General features: G+C 37.2%; 3 protein-coding genes and 1 non-coding gene across 13 annotated transcripts; 3 read left to right on the plus strand and 1 right to left on the minus strand.

Moving 5' to 3' along the window:
* Window positions 1-19: 19 nt before the first annotated feature.
* AT1G06590 (anaphase-promoting complex subunit) lies at window positions 20-8463 on the minus strand. Its single transcript, NM_100538.5, has 20 exons — window positions 8049-8463; window positions 7577-7736; window positions 7370-7491; window positions 6764-6998; window positions 6167-6344; window positions 5992-6076; window positions 5808-5893; window positions 5491-5620; window positions 5087-5119; window positions 4463-4711; window positions 3743-3820; window positions 3397-3659; window positions 2585-2644; window positions 2366-2433; window positions 1955-2060; window positions 1625-1766; window positions 1404-1502; window positions 838-1102; window positions 643-710; window positions 20-370 (listed from the first exon to the last, which is right to left on the minus strand). The coding sequence occupies exons 1-20, from the start codon at window positions 8217-8219 to the stop codon at window positions 218-220; spliced, it is 2751 nt and encodes a 916-aa protein (NP_172146.2). The 5' UTR covers window positions 8220-8463; the 3' UTR covers window positions 20-217.
* Window positions 8464-9069: 606 nt separating this feature from the next.
* AT1G06610 lies at window positions 9070-9142 on the plus strand. The gene has a single exon. It is a non-coding gene; the product is annotated as a tRNA-Ala (tRNA).
* Window positions 9143-9257: 115 nt separating this feature from the next.
* Window positions 9258-11127, plus strand: AT1G06620 (2-oxoglutarate (2OG) and Fe(II)-dependent oxygenase superfamily protein). 2 transcript variants are annotated; one of them, NM_100539.3, is made up of 3 exons: window positions 9258-9855; window positions 10148-10469; window positions 10557-11127. In NM_100539.3, exons 1-3 carry the CDS (start codon window positions 9332-9334, stop codon window positions 10806-10808), a joined length of 1098 nt encoding a protein of 365 aa, NP_172147.2. In that variant the 5' UTR covers window positions 9258-9331; the 3' UTR covers window positions 10809-11127. The 2 variants fall into 2 exon arrangements, with proteins under 2 accessions (NP_172147.2, NP_001320174.1); NM_001331635.1 differs by having other exon boundaries at window positions 10148-11127.
* A 192-nt stretch (window positions 11128-11319) lies between these two features.
* Window positions 11320-15102, plus strand: AT1G06630 (F-box/RNI-like superfamily protein). 9 transcript variants are annotated; one of them, NM_100540.7, is made up of 6 exons: window positions 11453-11530; window positions 11767-12690; window positions 12764-12913; window positions 13001-13090; window positions 13717-13921; window positions 14805-15102. In NM_100540.7, exons 2-6 carry the CDS (start codon window positions 11785-11787, stop codon window positions 14885-14887), a joined length of 1434 nt encoding a protein of 477 aa, NP_563769.4. In that variant the 5' UTR covers window positions 11453-11530; window positions 11767-11784; the 3' UTR covers window positions 14888-15102. The 9 variants fall into 9 exon arrangements, with proteins under 9 accessions (NP_001321698.1, NP_001154312.1, NP_001321700.1 ...); NM_001331636.1 differs by lacking the exons at window positions 13717-13921; window positions 14805-15102 and adding an exon at window positions 11644-11676 and having other exon boundaries at window positions 13001-13286; NM_001331637.1 differs by lacking the exons at window positions 13717-13921; window positions 14805-15102 and having other exon boundaries at window positions 11320-11676; window positions 13001-13365.
* Window positions 15103-15230: the final 128 nt, after the last annotated feature.

A 15230-nucleotide genomic window follows, 5' to 3' on the forward strand; every position in this document is an offset into this window, starting at 1 on the left:
ACAAAGAAAGAGACGTTATGTAAAATGTCAATTGCGAAATCTTCACAATTATCTTGATGACTTCCTCAGTCTCCTACATTTTAGAGTTATACAAGGTTACAAGTTACACAATCTCGACAAGATTCGGACACTAGAACGAGTCTTGGTAAGGACCATGATTACAACTTTAAGTTACAAGCTTTGCACAATAAGCTTATTAAATAAGGTTCACAACATCTCATGCCATGTTTTGTTCCACATCTTGAGGGTTCTCGAGAGCTATGATATGTTTCTTAAACAAAGACGCAGCTTCTTCCCTCTCATCAAGCCGTCCCAACTTGTCATATACCATGGCCATTAAGTACGAGGCTTCCGCTGCCAGTTCATGGTACTGCACAATAAACACAACTACTAAGTGAACCAACAGTAAATCACGGTACTAGGAGAGTTATGATGAGCTAAACGAAGCTGAACCTAGTTATAAGAGTTTGGTGTTATTTTCGAATCAAAAGCAACATAGCATCTCTTATGCAATGTTGTGGCAATTATATAGTGCTCAGGTTTGTTTGTTCATCTCTTATGCAATGATGTGGCGATAATATAGTGCTCAGGTTTGTTTTTGAACAAAAAGCTACATAGCACTCTTATTGACATAAGTTATACCTCCAAAGCTTGAAGCTCATCTGAAGCTTGCCTTAGAGAATCCAAGACAGTGTCAGAATCTGTGGAAACTGGTAACAACAGTAAACAAATTAGAAACTCGCAACTAACAAGATCAACCTTTATCCATAACAGTCAGGCTCTATTCAATTATGTTCTGAACATCCTCGTCAAAGCAGTACAAGACACAAAAGCTACCTGAAGAACTTGGATCAGATAGATAGCAGTTTGCTTCAAAGATGTAAGCTCGAGCACGCAACTCCAAACCTCCATGGCCAAGAATCATAGGGAAAGCCCCATGCAAAAGGTCTAATGCTCGTTTGGTATGATTTGATCCAAGACCAAGCCAAAGCTCGGCCAGAGTGAGAGTAGCTGATGCTTTGAGAAGATCCAAGTTGAATGACTGGCAAAACGAGATGCTTGCCAGCGCATATGGAAGACCCAGGACAGCATTTCCTGACTTCTGAGAACCCAAAAAGGGGAAAGCGAAAGGTGAAGGCCGCCGGTCAGAAAACCAATAAAAGATTAGAAATAATACCATAGTACAACACTTTTCTATGTAGTCTAAGAGCAATCAGCAAAGAAAGAGCACATTCAGAACATATAGATGGATGTTAGCTATGTATGCATGGAACGGAACAAATTTCCAGAAAAAAAAAAAAAGTTTTGATTGCAATTTGATAAGGCGGAACATATTTTCAATGGAATATCAGATTCCAATCAATGTGCTCTCAAGCTAGTAATTTCTTGTAGCCATGTCTTACCTTATGGATCTCTGCGAGCAGAAGAAGAACAGACGCCTTTTCGATTTGCAAATTGAATTTGTGACATGTGCAGAAGAGGGAGTGTGCCACATTTGCTGCCTGTAGAGAACGTAGTACCAAAGCAAAATGAAGACACACTAACATTGCCATAGCACATGGCCTGAAATAAATATATCACATGGGCTTAAAAAACAGATGGCCAATAAGACTTTTTTACAAACCTGGCTATACTGTTTTGCTGCAAGCAAAGTCCGAGCTTCACGAAGACTTGCTTCTACTTTTAGCTCCATGTCTACACCCATGGCTGTTGATGCCAAGCCTCCTAGCTCATTACATATTCGTTGAGCTAGTTTTAAATTCCCACTAATGGATTTAACAAAGTTAGAACAGCCAACTTAAGATATAACAATTCCAGAACACTAGGAAGCCTCTGTTTTGAATTTATATAACCCTTAAACAATATAGTAAGTGATCACAGAGAGCAGATAATGGATCAACTTTGTTGGTTGCAACTTGAGTGCATGTTCAACATAGGAGGTAGGGAACCTTACCAATGCAAGGCACGCTCATGTAGTAGTTGCAACTTGAGCAACAATACTTTTGATTTCGATACGGTTAAGAACTTTTCCTCTGCGACCTTAAGAGCAGCAAAGGCATCTAGAAAAACATTGGTTCAGAAAATAGGTCAACATAGGAAAAGAAAAACCATGGAGCAAGATCTAAATAAATACCCTGCATGCAGTAGAAGCAGCAACATATGAACATGATCAGAAAAAATAGAAGAAAGTTCTGACTTTTGTACACTGACATGGCCTTCTTATTCATTCTACAGAAACATAATATTCAGCTATAACTTTTTATTGCGAAGGATCATCAAGGTACTTTGTATAGGTTAATTTGTGACTTGAGATACTGAGACATGTATAACAAGGTGCGCATGACCTTGAGCAACAGATTCTAACCTTTGTATCCCTTATATAGTGCCAAATGTTGAATGAGCTTCAAGTATGCTAACTCTGCGTCAGACGAACTGCAAATGTAAGAAATATATCAAAATCACTCAAAACGAATGTAAGAGACCGTTTTAGAAAGAAAAAGAGCTAGAAAGGGTGAGCGAGAGACCCGGAGAGGGAAAGGAATTGAGAGTAGAACAGGCAATTGATATATCTACAGGAAATTACCTAGAAGAGTCACCGAATAAAGTTGCATACACCAAGGTATTCATCCGAGCCATGGGAGCGCTAAAGAAAACAAATGAATTAATAAAGTACAAAAAAATCGTCAAGTTCATATGTTTAGTTGTTAGAAATCAGTAAAGAAGAAACTGTATAAGTAATGACTTCTTCAACATTAAGGGTTTGAGCAGTGAGAAATTGTTTTTTTTTTTGGTGCACCGAGCAGTGAGAAATTAAACTATGGTCTTTCTAGTTATCATACTTAAAGTGAAATGCATTAGCTTCTAAAGGAGATGGAAGAAATTGTGATAAGATGAGTTAAAATAACCTCCCAGGAATAAGAAAATACAATAAAGATGGAAACACAGATAAAGTAACAGCAAGTGGAGATAAGTGAGATGATCATGATTTCATCTTTGAAATAGGTATTGTAAGCATCAAAAGCGAAAGGAAGACAATGCTATGGAGTTCTAACTTATAAATTAGCATACTTCATCATAGTGGAATACATGAGGGAGACTCATATACTAGTAGTTTACGCAATTTTAAGTTCATAACAAGCGATATCACAATCAAGTAATATCCTCACAAAAAATTTCTTTCTAAGACATAGTTGAATGGGAATATGCAGCACCTAGCAAACAGTCAACTGAAACAACACAGGTATATGGAAATTGTGTGGAAGAAAGTGCCTACATCAAAATTGCAATAAACAATTCTTCCCTAGTTAATGCTAGTCAATACTCAGAAAACAATGCAGGAGAGCTTTCTAAGAAAGTAACAATCATCTTCCAACAGAAACTCGATATCAATCTTACCTGCCATATAACTCCCATGAAGTAGCCCGGAGTAAATAAGAAGCACCTATTAATTGTGACACGGATCCAGGAATTGAGACCAAATGATCACAGAGTTGAAAAAAAGTTGAACTTTTTCTAGAACCGGAGTCTGGGGAAATCACAGGTGGACCCCATGGTTTTTGCAAGTCTTTAAGCCAAGCCGAGCTTAGAGAACCATCAATTGTCATTGTAGAGCTTTCAGAAGAAAAGTCGCTGATTAGGTGTGCCCCTAGTCTTATTTCCTGACATGGAATATTCAAGAACTGATTAGACCTCAAACGGAGATGTAAATATTTCCAAAAGAGTTGGGTGGTATATTCAGTACCTTGCAGACACTAACTGGACAAGTTTTGTGACGCATAGAAGCTTTGGGACCAAATGACAGTAGAGGCCTTTGCACATGCTGTATTACAACAAAATAACTATTTTGATTTGGCGTATATCAAAAGAGTAGAAACTTAAGTATATGGATTTTGTCTAAGTTAGTTGACAATGCCCTATATATAGGGCTAGCAGAACAAACAAAGCAAACAAATAATTTGAATGAAAAAGCTCGTGAAAATTCAAGCTTTGTATGTCTAGTTACAGGACAAAAAACAAGGAAAGAGATGAAATAGATACACATGCCAAAGGAAAACTGGTGATTTCTTTCTCTATACATCACATTTTTCTCATTAGAAAATTCAGACGCTGAAATAATTTTCTATGGAAACAAAAAAAACTTTAATTGCTCCAGCTTCTTCCTATCTATCTATCAAATGTGCTTCATCACTTTTCTTTTGTGTTTTCTTTTTCTCATAAGCGACGTCACAAATTCTTCTATATATATTTCCCTCACATGTTAACATTTTTTCGAGTACTATAAAGAACTAGAATTGCTGCGAGCACAGTGATAATTCACAGGTTCTTTGTGCATCAAAAGATATGAGAGACACACCAGGTTCTAAATGAAAAATCATACCCCAGATTCTCACGACAGATCAGAGATATATCATAAATAAATAAGGAAAGAGCTATGTTCATCACAGTTAAGTAAAGACTTTACCATCAACTCAAATTTAGCCATCGCAAGATGATTAGAAGCCACTAAGCGTCTTAACTTTAGACTGTCAGCTCTCCTCAAAGACTCTTTCAAAAGTATGTACACTCTTTGTTGTACAGATAATGAAGACGCAGTGCTAGTGACGGGTGAGTATGAGGATCCGAGAACACCGGAGGTACTTGCAATGCCCATTTCCGATAACAAGTTGCTCATTGCTGCTAGCGTATATGCTAGACAAGTATCATTACTAAGCTGCAGAATTAAAAAAAAAAAAAGTTTTAATTAACATAAATGAATTACAGCTTGTACAAACGTCTCTTCAAACAATGCAAGCTTTAGTGTTGCTTATGAATTGCATAATAAAGCCAAACAATAGAGATGTGATCCTTCTAGCATGTTCCGAATACAACAAATTTTCATATCTGGTAAGAATGCACTGACCCATGAGACACCCTAAAAATCGCTTTGCAGAACTTGGTGATATAACAATAGAAGAAACTAGCTCAAGATTCAGCTTAAGGAAACTTTCATAAACCTAAACATCGTGCAGGAATTCGTCAAACACGCCACTTTCTTCCAAAAGTACTATAAACTGAACTAACAGCGGATGATAAAGTGAGAATATACCTGCTGTGATACACGCACAGCTTCTGTCAAAACCTGTGGTTAAGGAGAAACCATATTATGAGCAAACCAAACAATGATAAGACTCTATAAATGTGAAGTTGATAGCAAAAAAATCGCATTAAGTCTGCCCCACCTCAAACACATCATTGCTTGCATGAGCAAATTTTCAACTTTCTAAAGCATCCTACGAGTAAAATCTGTATATACACAGAAGTATGATCTAAGGTGAAGAATAGTGTGGGGTTAACTCACTCAAGATACATCAAAAATGGGCATCTCTTATTATTAGCCTCACCAACAGCCCAGTAAACTATCCAAAGTACAATTTGGTCTATCAAGAGACGATTCTAAACGTCAAGAACAAGTTTTTAGCTATAGAAGCTCTCGGGAGAATGAATTCTCACCTCTAGAGCCAGATTAGGATGCCCAAATCGGAAATGCATCATTCCCAGACATAGCAAACCAATCTCGTACCTTCCATACATGCTGCAGCCAGTTGAAGGAGGAACAAGGTCAAATCCCTCAGTCCCTGCACTTTAAGGCAATGGATCATGGATCAGCTCATGTTTGAAACAACGTTCCTAGTGCCAAATATCTAACAGGCAAACACAACTGGATATTTACAGGAGTCACATGCAAACAATAAACGATTTCGGCAGTAATATTATTCTTAACATAAATTTTTAGGAAACAGAGAAAATTAGCAAAAAGTACAGATTACCTGTAATCAAAGTAACGGAGGAGATTATCCAAAGCAGCAAAGTAGTCATCACTGTGAAGTTTATTCAAGTAACGCAAAAAGTGAACCTGCATTGTTGCATGTCGTGATGTAAGAATCAAAGCACTGAAAGAATGATTAACTTCTGATTTAACTGAAAATAAAATACAAAATTGCAAGACATTACACGATGCAGTTCAGGGGCTAATTTCTGAAGCTGATCAAGGAAACTTTCGATGGAACTTGAAGAGAATGAACTTGAACTTCCATGGCTGACATCAAATTACAAGGGGATGGAAAGTTTAAAAACTAGCAATACTTATGACAGAAATATATAAATACTAAGGAAAAAGAGACTTTACATTTCAATTGCATCGGCCTGTTCCATTAAAAAGCCTTGTATCTGCAAATTTGTCCGAAGGAATAATGACTCATCTACCAGAGATTCCTCAAGTGTACTTGTTGAGGCACGAGCAACTGGAGTAGCTTCTGTATCTTTCTTGCTGGTCCTTGATGTTTCCTTCCTATTATGTAGCAAACCTGCAATGTTTCATGTGTTCTGTGCATTATTATAACATTGAGATCCTTACAAGACAAGTGAGTGTCAAAGCATAAGAATGAAACAAAAATATAAAAAACCGACAAAATTAATTTCTTAGTAGATCGTTTCTACATTACAAAAGGGAAAAAGGGAAATATCTTCAGAAGCCCAACTGTTAAAAAAGAAAAGTCTGAAAAAGCTTCATACAAACACATCGAAAGACTTTGATAAAACGTTGATCCTATGACTGATGCTAATCATCAGCAAAAATACATTACCAAACATATATGAGAAAAGTGGCAGCTAAATTGCAGCCTGATCATGAATATAAAACTCTATTTCCTCATAGTTTTCTAGCACCTGAGACTCTGAAAAACTCTAGGTTTTCTCTGAATTGGGTGAATACCATAAGGGATACCTTCTGTCGCTTTCATAAGTGAATCTGGTGTATGAAGGTGAAAAGGGACAATTCCACTAGCAGTTTTCTGAAACTCTATTTCTTCAGTTGGTTTATCCATTGCATAATTCTCCATATCCATCTGATCATATTGTATTAATGACTCCAGATTATTATTAGGTGCACCAAACTGAGCAAAGCTTGAATGGGCTTCTTTGCAGTAATCTTCAATACTTGAAAAAAGATGACAAACTCCCTGCACATATCAATGAAATGGACGGTTCTTTCAAACATTCACTTATGTGTTTCTGCAGCAATCAAGAACACTACAGCTAGATATTACACTTCAACCAGACCAGCCAGAGTTCTGCCATTAGATATCATATTTTAATGTACCTATACATGCGTCTACATTTAAGTCTAGCCTAGACAAGTACTCCATTGTAGTGGGTCAAGAAACAAACAAACTTCACATAGATGTTTAGACACAATTAAGTGGCTGACGAAAAAGCTAACAAATCCGCGTCCTTCAAGCAAAACCTCAAACTACACGTCATGTTGAATAATATTAATATTATTCAGTCTCAAAATAAAACAAGAATAACACAAACGTAAAAAGCTCAATACCTCGAACGATAAAAGGTTGAATGCCAAAATGCAACGACGAACAAACATTCCCAAGTTGCTGTTGGGATCCAAAATAATCTGATCATCTTGCACGACTCCTGAATCAAGGCTCCCAAGTATTCCTACATACAAAGAAATGATAACTAATTTGAGTCAAACATGATGGAAAAGAAGAAAAAACAGACCTTAAGCAAGCAAGTAGCTAACCTCGCATGTCATTAAAGAAATTTAATAGATCATCTGGTGAAGCCAAAGAGGAAAATCTATTAGTTAAATGGTCAGTTAGCCACGCGTCCATCTCTTCACCAACTTCCCTCAACTGGTTGATGAGCTTTTCCAGCTTCGGCTCAAATATATCATCGCAAGACTGCAGCATGAATATCAATCTCGTCAGGGAAAAGAACAGTTTGTTAGCACACGAAACCAGCAAATTCATTATTCACTCATGAAATCAACATAAGTTACAAGAGTTTTGAGCCGTGAAATCGTTACAACAGACATCGCTGAAATCAATCTCAGAAATTAGCAAAGAAGCTCTAAGAAATGCAATAAAGAAACTCGATACAACTTCGGGTATGAGAGACGGGCCAGGAAACTCAGAAGAATCAAAAGACATTGCTGAATTAAACCTCAAAAAACTACAAGATATTGCAATTCGAGAGAAATCGAAGAGTGAAACCTTAGTAAGAGAGAGCAAGTAGAGGCCGAGGCGGTTGTGCTGAGCAACGGAAGAGAAAGGAAAAGGAAGAGACATCTGAGCGGAAGGAGCGTATATCTGCAGGAGAATGCAAACGGAGATCTTGTGTGGAGTTACCGCAAAAGCACCGGCCGTTCTCGTTAATCCGGCCATATCTCTCTGTCGCTAAAACACTCACTCTCTCACTTTGGGATTCACACTGTCTCTCACTTTGGGACTCACGCTGTTGCTCAATCCCTGCCGGGTTATTTTCCCCCGACGAGCAGCCGGGATTAGGGCACCTTAGAGGAATTAATTTGAAATTTTGACTAAAGAGTCACCGGGAAAGTGAGCACTTTGAAAAGAGAAACAAAGGAAAAATAAAAACCGGTTATTTCAGGCCGGTAGTTGACCGCCGTCGGGTTAAGCCTTAAGAGTATATAACCCAGAGGCCAAGGCCCAAAGTTTTCCTTTTAACTTTTAAGTTTGATTTGATGTGTAAGGCCCAAAGGTGAAATAAAAGAAGCTAAATAAACTAATAATCAAACGAATAAAACTTCCTTTTTAATTTCGTTTTTTTTTGGGGCAACAAAACTTTCTTAAATTTACAAAACTACAACGGAATTTACAAATTACAAAGACATTAAAAAGTTCGTATATACTCTTTTATTAGTTTCGACTAAATATCGTATTAGAACAGAATCTATATTTTATCTTTTTATCAGAGATTTCAATTTATTTATTTTTGACAAAGGATTACCTCATGTAGTTGTTGCCAACTTGCCATTAACCATGATAGTGACGCAGGCTTCCAAAACATTTCGACGCGAGAGCCACTATCCGAATACTTGAATAATATTATTGTTGCGATTTTTTAAAAAGGTCTTGCTGATGGCCAAAAATAAAATAATAACAAAAATTATTGTATATACAATATATAAACGTGACAAAATGAGCTGTTGAATATGATACTAGTATAGTTCGTATATTAATTTATTTTGACCAATTGTACATTTTCGTCATCGGGGATGTAGCTCAGATGGTAGAGCGCTCGCTTAGCATGCGAGAGGTACGGGGATCGATACCCCGCATCTCCATTTTCCTATTTTTTGTTATCATTATTTTTTCTTGTCCCGGTTTTTCCCCACGTGGGAAACGTGAATAATTTAACTAAGACATGTACTTCTTCTCATCTATCTTCGTCGTTGACTCGTGAAACTTTTGACAACTTGTAGTATTAAGATCCAACTTCAAACCAACGGCAATTGCATTTTCAGCTAAAAGCAATGGAGTCATCACTTCCCCAAGTTGCTGCACTTGATCGTTCAACTCTACTCAAAGCTTTCGACGAGACTAAAACCGGCGTGAAAGGCCTTATCGACGCCGGAATCACAGAGATTCCTTCGATATTTCGTGCACCTCCGGCTACTTTAACAAGTCCAAAACCACCTTCCTCCTCTGATTTCTCCATCCCCACAATCGATCTCAAAGGAGGTGGCACGGACTCGATCACGCGGCGGAGCTTGGTGGAGAAGATCGGAGACGCGGCAGAGAAATGGGGATTTTTCCAGGTGATCAACCACGGGATCCCGATGGATGTGTTGGAGAAGATGATAGATGGGATTCGTGAGTTTCACGAGCAAGACACTGAAGTGAAGAAAGGGTTTTACTCTCGAGATCCAGCTAGTAAGATGGTATACAGCAGCAACTTCGATCTGTTTAGCTCACCGGCGGCGAATTGGAGAGATACACTTGGTTGTTATACAGCACCAGATCCCCCGAGACCGGAGGACTTACCCGCCACTTGTGGGTAAGATTTCCAAATTTGTTAAATTACGAGTTTGACTATTTTTGCTTTTGTAACATGTTGTGTTCCTCGGTCCGAAGAAATTATATATGGTCGAATAGTGTTTCACTACTCGTTAGACGAATATTAATCCAATAATACGTTTTCTTTTTTAACAAATTTTTATAACAATTGAAATACATAAATCCAATAATAACTTATTCAAATAGTTATAAGCGCTAGGATTTCGTTGAAGATTTTTACGCCCCCATTATTCATTAGTGTGTCTTAAAGATTTTGGTGGACATTTTTTCAGGGAGATGATGATTGAGTACTCAAAGGAAGTGATGAAATTGGGTAAATTACTCTTCGAGCTTCTCTCGGAAGCTCTAGGGTTAAACACTAATCACCTCAAGGACATGGATTGCACTAACTCCTTGCTGTTGCTCGGCCATTATTACCCGCCATGTCCCCAACCCGACCTTACTCTAGGCTTAACGAAACACTCCGACAACTCTTTTCTCACTATTCTTCTTCAAGACCATATCGGAGGGCTTCAAGTTCTTCATGACCAATATTGGGTTGATGTTCCTCCTGTCCCTGGAGCTCTTGTTGTTAACGTTGGAGATCTTCTTCAGGCTAACTAACTAACCCTTTTGGTTTTTTATCAGTGGTTAATCAATGGACTAATATAAATCTGACTTTTATTACCTCATTGGGTGCAGCTTATAACAAACGACAAGTTCATAAGCGTGGAGCATAGGGTTTTGGCCAATGTAGCTGGACCGAGAATTTCAGTGGCATGTTTCTTCAGCTCGTATTTGATGGCGAATCCTCGAGTTTATGGACCCATCAAAGAGATTTTGTCTGAAGAAAACCCTCCTAATTATAGAGACACTACTATTACAGAGTATGCAAAGTTCTACAGATCCAAAGGATTCGATGGTACCTCTGGATTACTCTATCTCAAGATCTGAGAATGTGATTTAGCTTGTCTAATAAGGGTGCTTGGGACTTTGATTATATGTGTAATGCCTTCTTTTATGACTGTTAAAGCCATGCATGAAACTGTCACAAGGTTTTTTTTTTTTTAATAATATCAACCTATATCAATGGTTTTGATGTAAAACTAATATATGGTTTATATATACTTATATAGTCCGACCATGTAGATTTGCATCATGTCATGAGGATTTGGAGCACAGTTTTAGTATATAGCTTGATGAATTAATCTGATTGTATGGCTCCTAACACGGATTTTGCAAATTCAAGAGTTTAAATCTCGTAATAACGTAACATTAGAGAATCGTTCATGTTTTTAGATAAATGTTATAAAAGTTGTAATTTTTGATATTATTTCTCATAAATTAGCTGGTTTCCGACTTCCGAGAGGCATAAAAAAGCTTATGTTAAAATGTACTTAAGTCACATGTTAAAATGCAAAGTACTTACCTAATTGTCAAATGACTAAACACTATGGTAGTTATCCACAACTTAAAAATCAATCTAAATGTCCAGATTGATTTCGGTACGCGTCGGTTTCCATTGATGTTTGGTTCGGTTCAATTAACATATCCACATATAACCGATCGGTTTTAAAACGAAATTCCTAATTACCCAGAATTGCTCTTGAGAATCGATCACTAGTGTCTCTTTCTCTCCGCCGTCCTCCACCGCTTGAACATCGTGTACGGATTTGGTTAGCATCGTTACTTTCGTTTGCTTTTGTTCATTCCTTTGGATTTAACGGAAACTTGATATTTTCTGATCTTCGTAACGTCTCTTGTTCTTACAATTTCTCACCTTCTTTAGAGAATTCAAGCAATTTTGAGCTTCTACGACTAGGTTATACATTTTCGTGAAATTAGGTCGATTTTTGGATACATTATTGGTTTATGTGTTAATTCAAGGCAGTTGAATCACTTGATGTTTCAGGTACTGTTGTTTATCTCTATGGATGCCAAAAAGTTGGATACTGGCCCGAGAGATGCAATCAACTGGCTCCCTGACGAGATTCTGGGCAAAATCTTGTCATTACTTGCGACAAAACAGGCTGTTTCAACATCGGTTCTTTCTAAAAAGTGGAGGACTCTCTTTAAATTAGTGGATACCCTCGAGTTTGACGATTCTGTCTCTGGAATGGGTGAACAAGAAGCGAGCTATGTGTTTCCGGAGAGCTTTAAGGATTTGGTGGATCGAACAGTAGCTTTGCAGTGTGATTATCCGATCAGGAAGTTGTCACTAAAATGTCATGTTGGCAGGGACGATGAACAACGAAAGGCTTGTGTGGGCCGCTGGATATCGAATGTCGTAGGGCGCGGTGTTTCAGAAGTGGTACTAAGGATCAATGATCGTGGTTTACACTTTCTGTCTCCTCAGCTCTTGACATGCAAAACACTGGTTAAGCTGACACTAGGCACACGTCTCTTTCTTGGAAAGCTTCCTTCATATGTGTCACTTCCATCTCTTAAGTTTCTCTTCATCCATAGCGTCTTCTTTGATGATTTTGGAGAGTTGTCTAATGTGCTTCTTGCTGGTTGCCCGGTGGTCGAGGCGTTATATCTCAATCAAAATGGCGAATCAATGCCTTACACCATATCGAGTCCTACGCTCAAGAGACTATCAGTTCACTACGAGTATCATTTTGAGAGCGTAATCTCATTTGACCTGCCAAATCTCGAGTACCTTGACTACTCTGATTACGCCTTGTATGGGTATCCACAAGTTAACTTGGAATCCCTTGTTGAAGCTTATCTGAATCTTGATAAGGCTGAACATGTCGAGAGCCCGGATGTAACCAAACTCATTATGGGAATAAGAAATGTTGAGATCCTTAGTCTATCTCCCGATTCGGTTGGAGTAAGTTAGTCAATTTATTCTATATCGTTTGGAAACTCTTGGACATTATTATTAAACTCTGATTGTGTTTCAGGTGATCTATTCATGCTGTAAATATGGGCTACTTCTACCGGTATTCAACAATCTGGTTAGTTTATCTTTTGGGACTAAGAAAACACGAGCTTGGAAATTGCTTGCAGATATACTTAAACAGTCTCCAAAGCTTGAAACTCTCATCATCGAGGTATGCAAAACCTAAGACCAAATAAATATACACACGAACTTAGAGGTTGATCAGTTAACATACATTTATCGATTGATACTTCTTCAGGATCTGAATGGTTACCCACTCGATGTCTCCATGCCTCTGAACCAAGTGAAGGAGTTGCAGATTCTGGAATATGGAGAAAGTGATGACGAGGTTAAACGGTTGAAGAGTTTTCTTGGGGAAGAAAGTATGATAGAAGTTGTGTTTCCTGAAGTTTGATTGCAAACGAAAAGGGACTTCCTGGAGTTTGAGATCAAAGTACTACTACATTTCATCTAGTTTATTTTCATATAATTCTGTGCAACTTTTAACTTATTAATTGTTTCATGTCACGTTGCTCTTTGCAGAATACAATAGTTTTTGAATTTAATCTCTTTAAAGACTCTAGTTTAGATAAATCAACCCATATTAAAGTTGCAAAGTCCAAAGAATCGAGTTAAACAAAATTTTAATTTTGACCTGATTCTGTTTTTTTTTTTTTTTAAATTTATTTTCTTAAGTTTCCAACAAACCATTGAACCGATTCATTTCTCCTAAGACCAAGTCCAGCAATAGTTTTTAGTGGGTTTCTATGTTAGATTTCTAAGTAAAATGGGCTCAACAGAAAGAAAAACAGAACAATCCATTTAGGATCGTTCCTAAAATTGGGTTTTTCGCGACCCAATAGAAACCCATACGTGGCTTCACTTTATTGGGTAAAAGTTTTGACTCAACCAAAAAAAATACACACGCGTTTTAATTTTTTTCTTCTTCTCTCTCATTTCTTCGTGTTCCTACAGAGACTCCAAAGTCGATTGGAATCGAAAAACAAACTCGGTTCTTTTGATTTCGAGAAGTTTCTGTTCCCGATTCCTCCGCCAATCAAAATCACGGTGAGTCCTCATCCTTCTGATTCCGGTGGTGATGGTTCGAACTCGAAGTCTTCTTCCGACGACGAGTTTGTTAGCTTGGACTCTTCCACTTCTGGCTTATGTTCTTCTTCCGGCAAGTTTTTCGATCTTATTAAATTTCTGGTTCTTAATCTTATTTCAAGAAATTGAAGCTCAAGATTGTTTGATTGAGTGGGAAGATTTTGCATAAATGTAGGATTGGATAAATTTGTAAGTGCTTTTAGGTTCTGAATTTTGCAATAGATCGTTGATTGAGAAGCTGTTAAAAATCATTAGATGATGTGGTCTTCAAGTTTTTTTTTGCTTTTACTGATTAGTGTTTTTGTAGTGTTTTTTCTGCATTGTTTGCATCTGTTGTTCTCCAGAGCTGTGATTGGTTTATAAAGGTTATACTTTCTTGATTCAAATGTGAGCAGTTATCAGATCCATTTTGTTGAAAAAGATGCAAAAGGTTGTTCTGTTGTGTGTGTGAGTGAGTTATTGATTATGGTTGTCTAAGTGTCTCTTTTAACTCTGTTTTTATGTTTAGTGTCTGTTTCAAGTGTGTTTTTATGTTTAGTGTCTGTTTTAAGTCTATGTTTTATGTTTAAGTGTACGCCTATGTTAATCAATGAGTTGTTTCAGTTTATGAGTTTGAGTTGTTTCAGTTTGGCACTTTCAGTTTTAGTTTATGAGTTTGAGTTGTTTCACTTTCACTTTCATTTTCAGTTTCAGTTTATGTGTTTGAGTTATGTTGTTTCTTTTTCACTTTCACTTTCAGTTTCACTTTCAGTTTCAGTTTCAGGAAATGGATTCTCTTGTGTTGTTGTTGTTTTTACGCAAGAGTGACAAACACTTGGTCAGATTGAGATTTATGGCCATAGTTTATTTCTTTACTCTTCTTCTTCATTAGCAATGTCAAGGTTAAACAGCTTCACTTCAGTTCTGTTCTATTTTTGATCTAGTCTCCAAGATTACTTGGTTTTTTACTGATGTAGAACATGTGAGAAAGAAGAAAATGAAGAGGAACAATACAGAAGCAGAAGCTGATGCTTCTTCCTCAGACACATCTTCAGGTTAACTTGTTGAAATAAAATCAAAAGGTTAACTTCAATATGGTTTTAGTTCAGTTTGATCAAACATCTAGTTAGGTAACTGTATGTATATATTTTCTCAACTTTAACTTTAGTTTGGGTTACATTGGTGTGGTGAGACTAGAGAAAGTGTTTTCTCACGTTTGCTATACTTATATTTAGTTTTGTGTTGAAAATGCTGAATCCTTTTGTTGCTATACTTAAGCTTGTTAATGTTATTGGCCATAGCATATAATTACACTGATACGGAATTAAGTTCAGAATCCGATTTACTTTCATGAAAAATCATGTTGGTTATCTACTCTCTCAATCTAATCTTGATTTAATTCC

This window comes from Arabidopsis thaliana (genome assembly GCF_000001735.4).
Source record: "Arabidopsis thaliana chromosome 1 sequence".
Taxonomy (NCBI): Eukaryota; Viridiplantae; Streptophyta; class Magnoliopsida; order Brassicales; family Brassicaceae; genus Arabidopsis; species Arabidopsis thaliana.

Coding starts and splice junctions, on each gene's coding strand:
- AT1G06620 (NM_100539.3), top strand. CDS start 9,332: ATGGAGTCATCACTTCCCCAAGTTGCTGCACTTGATCGTTCAACTCTA. Junction 9,856..10,147: donor GACTTACCCGCCACTTGTGG/GTAAGATTTCCA, acceptor ACATTTTTTCAG/GGAGATGATGATTGAGTACT. Junction 10,470..10,556: donor ACGTTGGAGATCTTCTTCAG/GCTAACTAACTA, acceptor CATTGGGTGCAG/CTTATAACAAACGACAAGTT.
- AT1G06590 (NM_100538.5), bottom strand. CDS start 8,219: ATGGCCGGATTAACGAGAACGGCCGGTGCTTTTGCGGTAACTCCACAC. Junction 2,061..2,365: donor ACTATATAAGGGATACAAAG/GTTAGAATCTGT, acceptor ATGTTTTTCTAG/ATGCCTTTGCTGCTCTTAAG. Junction 711..837: donor ATCTGATCCAAGTTCTTCAG/GTAGCTTTTGTG, acceptor TGTTGTTACCAG/TTTCCACAGATTCTGACACT.
- AT1G06630 (NM_100540.7), top strand. CDS start 11,785: ATGGATGCCAAAAAGTTGGATACTGGCCCGAGAGATGCAATCAACTGG. Junction 12,691..12,763: donor TATCTCCCGATTCGGTTGGA/GTAAGTTAGTCA, acceptor ATTGTGTTTCAG/GTGATCTATTCATGCTGTAA. Junction 13,091..13,716: donor ATGGAGAAAGTGATGACGAG/GTTAAACGGTTG, acceptor GTGTTCCTACAG/AGACTCCAAAGTCGATTGGA.